The 13,312-nt window shown below is 37.2% G+C and overlaps 1 protein-coding gene across 11 annotated transcripts in view; it reads left to right on the plus strand.

Annotated features, from left to right (window-relative positions):
* RGS7 (regulator of G protein signaling 7) overlaps positions 1 to 13,312 on the plus strand; it is a 251,790-nt gene that overhangs the window by 163,005 nt on the left and 75,473 nt on the right. For all 11 annotated transcript variants that reach the window (XR_013181404.1, XM_077175547.1, XM_054629601.2 and 8 more), the window contains exons 7-9: positions 8,773 to 8,837; positions 10,537 to 10,613; positions 10,748 to 10,829. Coding sequence is in view for 10 of the 11 variants with exons in the window: in XM_077175547.1 (XP_077031662.1) it covers positions 8,773 to 8,837; positions 10,537 to 10,613; positions 10,748 to 10,829 (224 nt within the window). In the remaining variant the exon portion in view is untranslated. The remainder of the gene's footprint in view (positions 1 to 8,772; positions 8,838 to 10,536; positions 10,614 to 10,747; positions 10,830 to 13,312) is intronic.

The following is a 13,312-nucleotide window of genomic DNA, read 5'->3' on the forward strand; positions in this document are numbered from 1 at the left end:
TTGTTATCACGTGTGTGTGCTTAAGACACTCCAGAGGAGGAAATGAGTCACTGAAGGAAAAATGCTTGATTTACCATTTATTACTTCATTAAAGTCCCCTAATATGTTAAAGATCAGCAAGTAATTAACTGTGGTTTAAGAGACATTGAGTTGTTCAGCTCTAATGTATCACGTTACCAGGATGGTTTTCATAAATAATTACATGCTTACCATGTCTGAATTTAAGATCAGGCTGAGAAAGTTTATATTACTGTCCTTTATTCTAAAGTAGGAGATACTAAGTTTCCTGTCACACCTGATCAGTGGATTGGTCAATGAATTATAAACCTTAGTCAGTAAATAGAAATCTTGTATAGTGTGTCCAGGTTTGCATCCCATGAATATAGCGTTAAACTTGGAATCAGTGTCTTCATCATGCAGGGAGGTGCTTTTGTTGAACAGTAAATGTACTCACTTGAAAGCTTTTGAGATTTAAATAGGTTTCAGTTGCTGAGGTAAGCTCTTTAGTTGCAGAGGAGACAAGGAAGGGGAAGCCAATCCCCCAGTCCTGCTATCTCATTGCTCCTTCCATGTCATGAGCCAGAAGTGCAATCCTGTATGAAACAGACCCACAGCCTCCCTGTGCAGCAGGGCCTGAGCATTGTACTGGAGCTACCAAAGGGGACTGTGTGTCACCAGAACTGGATAATGCTGGGGCATTTGCAGGAAAATAAACTTTTAAGGCACCTTTTCAATACTGTTCTTATTAGGTTAGCGTCATCCAAATCCCAGAAATTAGCATTTCCCTTGTAAACAGTGGTAATCAGAGGAATACAGGAAAATGAAAATATTTCATCAAAATATTTAAGGAACCAAAATAAATCTAAAGTAGGTTTGCATGTTCTGCAGATTTTCATGGTAATTGTTATTTCCTGGAAAATATAGTACATAGAATTTATGTTATTACAGATATGCAAATGCATTTCATACTTATCATGCATTATGGTGCTGTGTAGTGCTACGAATTTCATGGACTTGTCTTGAACGAGCTTAAAACTGTGCCCTCTAAAATTATTAACTGTGGCAGGCATTAGAAGTCTCTCAAGACCAGCAAAAAGCAAAACTCTCTCTGTAATCTTCCTTGATCAAAAAAATACTAACAAGGCAAATAAATTTCTTTGCCATTAACCTATTTTAACTAGCCATTGTAAATACTCTAGAATTTTATTTTAATTTAAAAATTAATCCTAACCATTCATCTTTACTCATCCATAACTGAGCTACTGTCCAGAATGTAGCATACTGCCAGGAACATAATTTATCTTAAACAAGAAATTAAATGAGATTGAGATACTGTGTGTTAGTTTATTACCAGAACTAACTAAGAAATAAATAATCCTAACATACTTGTATAATATGTTAATAACTTCTCTAAAATATAATTTGATCCATGTGGGCTTGTAATAGCAATTATTTGCCTTAAAAATATTTTTCTGTGGAAAGTATAACTGAAAAAGATATACAAACAGAATCTTCCAATATACGTCACAAAACCACAGACACATTCTGATAATAAATCTGTAGTGCACTGCTACGTTGTGGTGGCAAAAAGAGGGCTTGGATTAAGTTAATTTATGTCAAAATGGAAAATAGCCTTTTGATTGTAATTTCCAAAATATTGACTATGATCATTCTGAGGTAGCTGAGAACAGCCAATTTTCTTAAAGTGCTGAAAATCTTCCTACTTTTTCTTGAAAATCATGCTTTAAGTGTTGTCAAGAGAGATTCGTCAAATTGCAAATAATTTTTACAAAGGCAGGTCCTTACGTTCCATCTGTTGAAGTCCCATTTTAGTGCCATGTGTCTTGGAGTCCACCCAGACAGGACATGTTATTCTTTGTAGAATCCCATTGGTTTTAGAGTGATTTTGTTAGTGAAAATAAGTAGTAATAATAACAACTACTATTATTAAGGCTAGTGTAGTTCAAATAACTTTGCTTTTTCCTGTGAATTAAGTCATGTTCCTGAGTTATGATTAGGTTTTGTGACGAACAGAATTGGATCTCAATTCAGAAAACCTGGCTCTTGAAATAGACACAGCTAGTGGCTGAGCATGTGACCTGCTTGGAATTATCTTCTCTTTTCTTACAGATATAATTTTGTAACTGATGGATTCTTTTTTTCCTGGCATATTATAAACAGGTCATGTCATTAAGGATTAGTTAAATAGAGGAGCTAGTTAAGATAATTGCATCCCAGAAAGGGGAAATATAATGCCACATATGATGTTGTTATTCCATGTGCATTTGGTCTCAGTTCTAATGGAACCTGTCAGGTTCTCTTGGAGGTTTAGTCTGTTGCAAATTTGAGGCATTTAGTCCATTACTGTCCTCTTTTTTGAATAAGTAGAAAATATGAAATGCTAGGGAAAAATTCAATTCACAACGAAGTAGCAATTATTTGGTTTTTTTTTAATTCTTTAGGCTTAATTTAACATATTTGTGAAAATGTAAGAGGATTGTAAGAATTTCAGACATAAAATAAGAAGAATTAGTAACTTTTACTCATTTTCTCTAGCGAACTTTTGCTGATAGTGCCCTACTAACAGAGGGCACCCAAAAGTATCTTTGACATATCAGTTATAGTCTTAAGGATGTTTGGACATACTAGAAGACAAAAAGTCAACTGCATCTATATAGTTGCAACAGGATATTTGAGCATTGTAAATTTTTTTGTGTTCATTTCTCTCAAATGAGTTAAAAATGGAGGAGGACTGCAGAATGTTGGTAAGTTATGGAGAACACAGTAGATAACTGATAATGCAACATAAGTTTAAGGGCACTTGACCATGTGATCTTTAAGTGATGCTAAATGAGACTGTTTTTCTCTATCTTCAAAGCAAATTCTTAAATTCTGTTGCTGTGAAGAAAGACAAGTTTTGAAAATGTAACATATTTTCAGTAGCCTTCCAGGTAAAGTCATTACAAAGTATTACAAAGGCAATCTCCTAGGAAATTAGAGCAATCATGGGGGTTGGGGTAAGTCTTAATTAATTGCTCCCTTTTAAAGTGTGACATACGTTAAAAATAAACTGACAGAGGCCTCTCCATGTTTTGTCTCTGCTGCTCTGTTCTGAACATGAACCATTTCACCTGGCTCATTTCCCTCTTCTCTCCCCAGCCCACAGTAATGCTAAAAAGTACATATTGCACAAAAAGTAACTGCTGTCATGGATCATATGTTTTGAAAGCAAATTTTCATATGTTGAACATTTTCATATAATTTTCTCTTTGGAGTCCCTTGTTTGCTTGTTTTCCATGCTTAGCTTCAAATTCCTCTATGAAAACTTGAGTAGTCCAGGAATTTCCTCTCTCATTTGTCTTTCTATACCCTTTACCATAGAGTGACTGTTTGGAAGAGCTGTGGGGAGAATGCATTGTATATTTTCATTGCCCAAATGCACAGGAAGGATTTCCTTGGCAACAGCTTATTAGTAAGCAATTTTTATTTGAGAAATACTGATCCCTATTGCTTACCTGAGCTCTGCTGGAACACTGCATGTTCTCAGCATCTCTGGAAATCAATCCATAACTATGAGTCAATAGCTTGGGGCAAAACATTTGATAATATCAAGAAACATTAAATGATTCAATGGATGTAGTTTTAAATTGTATTTGACAATTGGATATTCTTAGTCTGATCTTGGGTGACCTTTTTCCCATACCCGTCACCCTGCAGGATTTTCCAAGGCCATCATCATCTGGGGACTTCTGTATGTTGAAGATGAATTTGCCTTTTTCTAATTCTTGACCTCTTCAGTAGTTTGAAATTTGGGTTCTTTCTTGCTCTTTGTTTATGTAAAATAGTCCTCTGCTTGTGTAAATCTATAATCGAATTGCTTTCCTGAAGTCTTATAGGAAAGAATAGGATCTAAGAGTAAAGACTAGAAATAGAGAGAAGTGTTTCATGAGTTAAGGTTTTGATGATTTGGCAATTTAATGCAAATGAACCTGATCATGGTCTTCCTTCTAACTTAATTTTATTAGCATTTACTTAAGAGTGTGGTTCTTTTGTAGATACACAGGGCTCTGTGGTGACCCATTTTTAAGACTAAGTGAAACTCAATAGCTGTTGCCAAGGGCAATTTTTTTCCTATTGACTAAGAGCAGAGGTGACCTAAAGATGGTATGAAATCGCCCTAGAAATCCCAACATTTAAATAAAAGAGCTAATTTCATGCTTTCCATCCTGCAGTCATGTTTTGTGCTGATTGTCCTGTAATTCTCCATCTGAAGCAGGCACTTGCATATAGAGGGAGAACTGCCTGCCCGCAGGGCACTTTGAAACTCTTAGACCTTGCAGTACTTGCTATTTTCTTTGCTCTTTAGATACAGACTAGGCTTATAACACACTGACTCTGAAAACAGGATTTTGGCTCAGGGAGTACATAAATTTAACCTGGCCTCAGTGGAGATAAAGAGTGTTCACTGAAAACACGCTGGTGTGAATCCAGCTGTGACCCCACTGGCACTGTCACAGTTAGGGAAGGAGTTTGTGTACATGGTGGTGGGGGTGTAGGTGCCATAGTCTGTGGTCTTCAGAGGCCCAGTAGAACTTCCATTGAATTTAGCTGTGGCCTTTGCTCCACTGTGGCAAAAGGGAAGATTTAGCCCCTGTTTAGCAACAAGATAAAACTCCTCAGTGTGGGTCTTGGGTGAAAGTTCTGGGTTTGTTTTTTTGTGGGTTTTTTGAGTAAGTATAATATAATGTGTACTCAGTCCAGTTTCTTGAGCCTAGAATGAAATGTGTCATAAATCTCTAAGATCTTATCTAAAGAAAAAATCTATAGAGGTTTCTTAGGAGCTTTCAAATGCAAGTGAACTGTCAAGAATAGGAAACATGTAGCAAACTATGAAATTTTTTTTTTTTGAGTGTGATAGTTTAAAAACTTGCAAGAGGCAAAGTACAGGCATCCTCTCTATGCAACTCTGGATTTGTAGTCTCACTTGAAATTCTCAGATTGCCCACATTTTGTGAATGCCTGCATGGAATTTTCAAGAGCTAGTAGACTGTATTTACTGCACAGCTACAGAAATGTGTTTCAATACTTGTTTCTTGTTCAAATACCCATTTATAAACATCACTGACCATCTTTCATCGTGAAATGTTACAAATTAATATGGCCTTTAAAATTATTGGCAAATCTGTTCTCTCATGGTAATCAGTCACTTCTAAAGCACAAGCTATAGCATCTAATATATAATTCACTTTAGTAGAGGCAATTATGTTGATTGCAAAATCCATCAGAATACACTGGCTCTAAAAATAAGTGTATAAGGCAGTCCATATTTAGCAAATTGAGGTTATTAATCAGACCCTGTTCCTTGCATATCATTCATCCCCGTGGTGAGCATTTTTCAGCACCCTTGTCAGGGAGGGGCAAGCAAGGGCAGGTAGGCAAGAACTGAGGTTGGCAGCAGTGCAGGTAGGAACAAGGTAGCAGCATGGATAGGCTACAGGGCTGCTTAGAGATCTATCTACAACACAACACAAGCCTGTGCCAGGGGGGTAGCTAGGCTTGAGCACAATTCCTGGGTACAGGCCTCAGTGGAACCCCTGGATGGGGTCCTTGGTGGAATTACAGCTCCTTGGTGTACTGAGGGCCCTGACCAGGAGCTTTGTGGGATAGATAAATAGAGAGCTATGTATAGAAATAGAGAGCTTTAGTTGGAGATCCTTCCTACAGGCTGCACTTCTTGTGAAACTGTAAAAACACTGTCAACATGTGGGATTGGAAAAGCAGACACTGTAATTCACTGAAATTCTGGGAGATCCTGACTCTGCTTTGAGAGGGAAATTGATTGACGTCCTCAAAATCCAGCTACTGGACAAGTACAGTTACTTCATGTGTGATTTGGTGCAGAAAAGGAGTGGTGCCTGTGAAAGGTACCATATTTCAATCCATATTTCAAATCTCATTGTCCTGAAAGTCAGAAGAACAAAACCTCACTACTCTATATCTTATCTGGCTGTAAATGAGGATGATATTCACATTCTTGCCTTCCAACCTGCTACTGAATTTTTAACAGATAAGCCAAATAATAGGAGCATAAACTGATAGGGATATAAACTGGTGATAGGGAGCATAAACTAGTGAAGACAAATTCCTGAGCTGCTGCCAGCTTTTTGTGGCAGTACAGTTAGCTGTTAAAGAGAGGCTCAAACATGCACTTTTATAAGGATGTAATTGTTAGCACATAGCAATGGCAATAAATTGAGTCAGAGTAGGAATGTCCTCCAGCACTTTTTTCTCCTACACTTATGCTGTACTTCCCACAATAGTAATTTTTCCTTAGGCATATTCTACCTTATTCAGAGTGGCACATAGAAACATTTCTGGCATAAGGAATCCAAGCCAAAGGTGTTTTAACCATTAGACTCCTCTGAAGGGGAAGGGATCTGGATATTTCATTTAAAAAAAAAAGCGTTTGAGGGATGAATATGATTTTTTGAGTCTTGGCCAAGTCATGCTCATAATGAAAACCAAATATCTTTATATGGACTCTTTACTATGGACTGGGAGCAAAGAGGGTCATTAAAAAAACCCTGCAGGGAAAATAACTGCAGTAGAGTTACACAGTGAAGACACAATATTAAATTAATAATGTGTCGAGCTAATTCATCTCCTGGTGACCTGCTGGTTGTTTCTCTGGTGTTGAAATCTCTGTTATCTGAAGATACTTTTTTGATGAAACCTATCCTGACAGAAAAATGAGCAGTCAGCTACCTCTGAAACAAGAATTTTTGTAGGTGGTAGCATGAAATATTATCCCAAAATTTGCCCACAATGAGACTCAAGAAAGATCTAAACTAACTAAAAGTGCCTGTACTGGGACTATAAGATTGTGATTTAAAAGTTTTGATCAAGTGCAGGAACAGGAAGCTTTTTCTGTTTCTGTTCAGTTGGTATTAAATTGGTAGACAAATTTTGACCCCTGGAATTCTCAGAACTGTCTACACACTTATATGAAGTGTGTATTTTATTGCTAATGTTTACGAGGGGTTTAGGAATTTTTTTTCTTGTTCATTGAAATAACCAATTTTGAAGGAAAAGAGGAAAATGCTTCATCGTAAAAAAAGCTAAATGACAAAGACCTTCTCTCTCCTCAAGAATCTCTTACCAGTGTACTGATTGTGAATGCAACCTAGGTACAAAAGGTCCAAAATTCATCCCCTCATCTTTTTGTGATGCATGCCAATGCATTAGTGTAAGTGTATAATAATATTACAATCCATGAAAGCCATAGAAACTCTCTGTCTGTTGTGTGTGACATGGATATAGATCTGTCTTTGTAGATTTGTAGACACAGAAACTGCCTTGGAACCAGAGGGGGGGGGAGGGGGGCGTGGGGCAGGGAATAGAGAAAGGGAACACTAGAGTGGCTTCTTATGAGAGTGGAAAGTGAACTATTATGAAACAAAGTAGACCAAATAATACACACAAAAAGAGGAGGGGAAGAAAAGACAAAAATTGCATTAAAATAGAACTAATTTTACATCAAGTAACACCTTTAATTGCAGGTAGAAGTGCTTGTAATCAATTCAACTAAAAGAGCATTCACTGGAGTGTATTTGCATGCATTTGCAGGTATCTTGTCAGGAATAAATATTTCCATGGAATCTTAAATTATATTTGGGTTGACTAACTTAATATTCAAACCTATATGTAAGATGAGCACCTCCTTCTTCCTAGTTAGGAAGAATTAAGTTCCTGTGTGAAGTTATTTCCCAGAGAGGCTTTGCTCCTGTAGACCAGCTGGCATTCAGGGAGCAGGAACATTCCTAAGCACGACCAGTAACTGTGGACTCTTTTTGTTTTCTGTAGAGATAAGTTAAGGTTTTTTCACCTACTCTGATCAAAAGATTCATCCATCTCACATGAGCAGTGCTCTGAAGTAATGAAGTGGGTAAATATTGTGCAATTAGGAATTGTGCTGCACTCATTGTCTCATTGGTGGGGGAATCTGTAAAATATTCAGAGTTGTTTGGAAAGTATTTGCTGCTAAATAAGGTCTATTGAAAATGTACTTTAGCATTTTATTACCAAAGATTCTGCTCTGTCTGAATGAAGTGGAGGAAGGACAGGTCTTCTGAAGGCTTTTTGGATTTAGAAAATAAATGAAAGAATATTTTTTCTCATATGTAACAGATGACACCTTTTTTTTTTATTATTTTTTGGTCTCACATTATTTTCTAGTTTAAGTATTGGTTATAGCAGACTAATCTGTATGAGACATGAATTTTATCTAGAATTATTTTTTAGCTAAAATCTTCTTAGGTTGAAAGTTTGTGTTTTCTAAATATAGACTCAAAATAAATAAAACCATGTATTTGTGTTCTTAAAATCCTGTTTGGCGAATACAGCAGCAGCTCCTGCTGAAACTCTTATGCATTATGATTTATACACAGACAGTTTGAAAAATGGCTCTGCCATTTTTCTTTAATGTGCTAGTTCCCTGGCCATTAAAAAACCCTGACCTCAAGTACCTCATGAATTTTGCACATGATGTCTGTTGCATAAAGCAGATTTTATTATTATTTAATGAACCTATGTATCTGATCCATCATTTCAGTTACAATCCTGGTAGCCTTGATCCCATATTTAAAGCTTTCTAGAACAAAGGGAGAAATCAAACCAAAAAAAGCTAGCTTTAAGCCAGACATGAAGCTTTTATTTCTGATCTGCCATGCTTGTGAGATAGTAGCAAATTCTGTTTATTTTATTCTGTTCCAGCTGTTTACCTCTGCAAGCGGACAATGCAAAACAAAGCAAGGCTAGAACTAGCAGACTATGAAGCTGTAAGTACCTGGCAAAAAGTAAATTTTTCAGCTGGGCCTGATGAGCCTGTGAAATAATGTGAAGCATGAGAACTATGGGCATTATGTGTGAAAATCTATTAGTTATCCAGTTCTTCCAGCTTGTGGGTCACTGCTCAGTAGTCTTAAATGGTGTTTGAGAGATGATAGTGAAGGCTAACTGGACAAATGTTGAGATTACAGCCCATCTCTAATCTTACTCTGCTCAGATCCCCATGCCAGGATCACAAATAGCTTCACAAATCCCGGCTGCACCCCGACTGTTTGGAAGAGGTTGTTCTCTGCAGCATTTAAGGTTTTAACAAAGGATCTCTGACAACATTTCCAAAAGCTCTTAATAGATGTAGAAATATGAATCTCATTCTTTACAAGGGATGCTGACACTTGAGCCTTTTCCCATCAGCTAGCTAAGAGGCAAAGAGGGTCAGACTAGAGGCATTCCTACTCCCTGACAGTTGTGCTGTGCCTCGGGCAAGGTAAGATAATTGGGGCCAGGAAGAGCTTGAAAAAGGGAGAGTTGGATTAGCTGTTGAGGATGGCATCCGATAAGGAGAGAGATGGCTCGAATTCCAACTCTACCCCCAAAAAGTTCCTGAATTTTTCATGAATCTGTCAACATAAAATTCACAAACAGCCCTGTCTCTGGGCTGAAAGCTGTCCAGGTGTGCTGCTGTGACCTGATAGAAGGATAGTCAGCCTGGCCTCTCAACACACCAGACACTCCAGCCACAGCACCATGCTGACACACTGCATTGCTTCTTTTGGCACAAGCTTGTTTTTCAGTGTACTGCGCTGCGGGACATGCATAATTTTATACTCACATGCCTTAGAAAACTCCCCTTCAATGTACAATCCATAAGAGCCTTTTCTGGTATTGACAAGATCTCTAGAAAGTCTGCTCTTCTCTTTCTGTAGTCTTCATTCTCAGTGATTATGGCACAGAGATATGTTTGCAATGCATGAAAATATAGTCAAAATAACACTTTTGTTAAGAAGACTGCATACTGCTGCTGTTTAAGCTGTGAAGAGATTTAGAAAGCTCTGTTGGAGACAGTGAAAATGTTCCATCATCAATGGAAGAAAGAATTTTGCAATGATTTTATAATTTTTCTTCCTGTTATTATTAGTAGGCTGCAGAATAGATACATTTCCTGTACAGTATTGAAGAACTATAGTCTACATTTTTAAAGATAAGGATAGCTGTGGAGGTTTGACTATACTACCAAAAATGGCAGCCAACACTGTCCAGTGGAAACTATTTGCATAGATGAGTGATGGAGAATTGTCATGTGGATCATCCATAATGGACATAACTGTTATCTTTCATTGTTACATACTTTCAAAACAAGGATGTTTGTTCTGTTTCAAAATTACTAAGATAGCACACAGTATATAAAAATGTTTCAGAAATCCCATGTTCTGCTGAAGGATGCATCTACCCTTTTTATCAGAGTTTCAAAACTAAAATAGTCAAGGCATTCAAAAGTATTCCATCTCATTGGGTGGCAAGAACAGACTTTGTATCAGATAAGTAAGGTCCATTTACACTGACACAGATATCATGGCTTGTATTATGTTTTGGTGAGGGGGAGGTGAGGAGAGGAGGTAAAGATAAAGCCAGAACCTATTAAGGAGTAAATAACTTGCAAGCTAACCCACTAAAATTGTGATGTATTTGCAGGAGAGTTTGGCCAGGCTACAGCGAGCTTTTGCTCGGAAATGGGAGTTTATTTTTATGCAAGCTGAAGCACAAGCAAAGTAAGTTCCTTTGGAGATGAGCAGTTTTCATTTTGCATGATTTTTTGAAAGGGGGGGAAGTGGTTTAATACATTTTATGTTTAAAATTACTGTCCTTGACACTGTTTCTTTTAAATGTCCTATGACATTGACAGGGTTGACAAGAAGAGAGACAAGATAGAGAGGAAGATTCTTGACAGTCAGGAGCGAGCATTTTGGGATGTGCACCGTCCGGTGGTGAGTGCTGCTGGGGCCACTGGGTCTGTGAGCAGGGCTGCTGAAATGTCACCTTCTCTGGAGCTTTGGGGTGGCCTGGGCACAAGTAAAACAGCAGTAGGGTGAGGGGTTGGGGCTTGCCTCCCTCTTTTAAGGATCTTGAGTTTATATGAATCTGGTATTGCAGACTTCAGATGTGTGTGCATCCAGTTCACAATTTTCAGTGAATAGATGTGTTGTGCCTGGTTTCTTGAATCAGAAGGTACCTGTCTTTGACTATTATCATCTCAAAGGTTTCCTGGGTATCAGTCACACAACCAAAATTATCAGCATAACTAAAAATACTCTTAAATAAGTCTGACTATTTTTCTTTTTTAGTCTGCTTTTTTACTTGCTAAGCCTTTTAACTTCATTCCAGTTATGCTTCCAAGCTATTTTTGAAGCATGTAAAGATTAAATATTGGCTTTGAGCTGTGGGAGTCACTGTCTAAACAAGATTTGTCTGAGTTCTTTGTCAAAGTCCATCTGAAACAAAAGTTTAAAAAAGAAAGTTTCTTACATACTCAACTATATTTGAGTGCTAAAATTGTGAAAAAGAATGTCATGTCAATTGTTACAATAATTCCAATTAAACTGAACTTTTTTTTTTTTTGCTTTACTACAGAGCAATATTGGTTTCCCTTACCTAGAGTTAAGCTTTCCTTCTGTGTTTATGCAGTTTGGTATCATACCAATGAAATCATATATGAACTATATCTTTTGCTCTGACACTGAGGAAAGCTACTTTTAGTGGGGGAAGTAAAATTAGGTGATGACACGTGTGGAAGAATAGAATGCAATGAGAAAGTTTAAAAGAAAAACAAAATTGATCATAGTCAGCTTACATTTGCAACGGTGGAAGTGAAGTGGTCATAGAAGAAATGGAATTTTAGGTAGGATTTATAATGTCAGGTAGCAAAAATAACTTGATGTGAAAAATTCCAGCCACAGGAAATAGATTCAAAAAGACTGGGATATTATTGTCTAATCACTGACATAAAACAAGGAAGGAGAACAGGAAGCAATTTTCCATCTGATGTAGGTTGGAACTACATAGGGAATAAACACGAAGTATCTGTGGACCTCAGACCTGTGAAGGTGAAGAGAGCTTTTATATTTGCTGCAGAAATGGATCTAAAGGTTTTGAATCTGAGAATGTTATTTTCAGGTTTGGAAGAGATGAATTGTTGAAGCTTCAAGAGAGTTAAAAGGGACCAGAACAAGAGGAAATTGAATCTGATTAAGAGCTTTGGCTGAACTGTGGATAAATCTGCCTGGTCCAGCAGATGTTTTTAATCTGGCTGTAAACATACCTAGGAAATATCAGAGGCAAAAGACTGGCTTACAGTCAGCAATGTAGGCTCCTGGCTTTAGAAGATATAAATAGATGAATGGAGAGGTCCATACTTTGGTTAAACTGCTCCTCTCAAGAGTCAGTGAAAAATAATATTATTTTTAAAAACAACGTTATAAATTTACTGTCACAGTAAAATCCAGAAGCTTGTTTTGAAAAGAACAAAAGATAAAACACAAAAAGACTGAAAAGAGGAGGGTGATGCTAGAGCTAGTTACAATTTGTAATGGATTTTCAAGCCTCCAAAAGGCCTCCCAAAAATTACAAAAATTCTACTGCAGCTCTGGAGAACTAGATTTTTTAAACAGTTTTTTAAGGTTTGGATAAGAATCTGTGGATAATGCTTATTTTTATTTACAGTGTTTAGCCTTTTGATAAAAGTTCAGAGGCTAGGGGCAGTGACAACATAGTACAAAATGCACTCCAATGTAATTTTTTTTTAACTGAAAACAAGTTTTGAGGATCAAATGTTTTATTATTTTTGGTTGGTTGGTTGGTTGAAGCTGAGTAAATAAATATTTTTTGGGGTTTTCTTGCAGGCATCCTGGTCCTTAGTTGCTTTATTGCTATGTTTGTTACCTCCCCAGATACAGTACTGATACAGAAGATTTACATTAAAAATATAAACTATGAATATTAAATTTGCATTGTATTTCAACTTTAAGTTGATGAAAGGAGCAGAAGAGGGTAGCAAGGCATCATTCCTAAAGGACATTGCAGCAGTGCACTACAGGAATGGGAGACTTGAGAACAGCTGTATGGCACCGGAGCCAGGAGAATGGTGATGCAGAAAAAGAGGATGATTAGGTATCAGAAATGTCACTATGACTCATAGGTTTAAAAGGGAAAATTAACCAAGGTTTGACATGTGAAGAGGATTTGCCTCAAAAAACACCAGTGTTTCATAGGTCCAAGTCAAAGGCAAGCCTGTAGGTGATTACAGAAGTTCTAGAAGATTTATGCCACAGTCTGAGGGACAGACTAATTCTTCAAAGCCATTTTGACTGTTACTTTGGATTTGCTGGTCTATAATTTTTCCTGGGTCTTCAGACTGAGATGATGCTTGGAGACAAGCTAGAGAAATTTGATTTGGAAAAGTTTATTCAAGTAA

This window comes from Agelaius phoeniceus, chromosome 3, assembly GCF_051311805.1.
Source record: "Agelaius phoeniceus isolate bAgePho1 chromosome 3, bAgePho1.hap1, whole genome shotgun sequence".
Lineage (NCBI taxonomy): Eukaryota > Metazoa > Chordata > Aves > Passeriformes > Icteridae > Agelaius > Agelaius phoeniceus.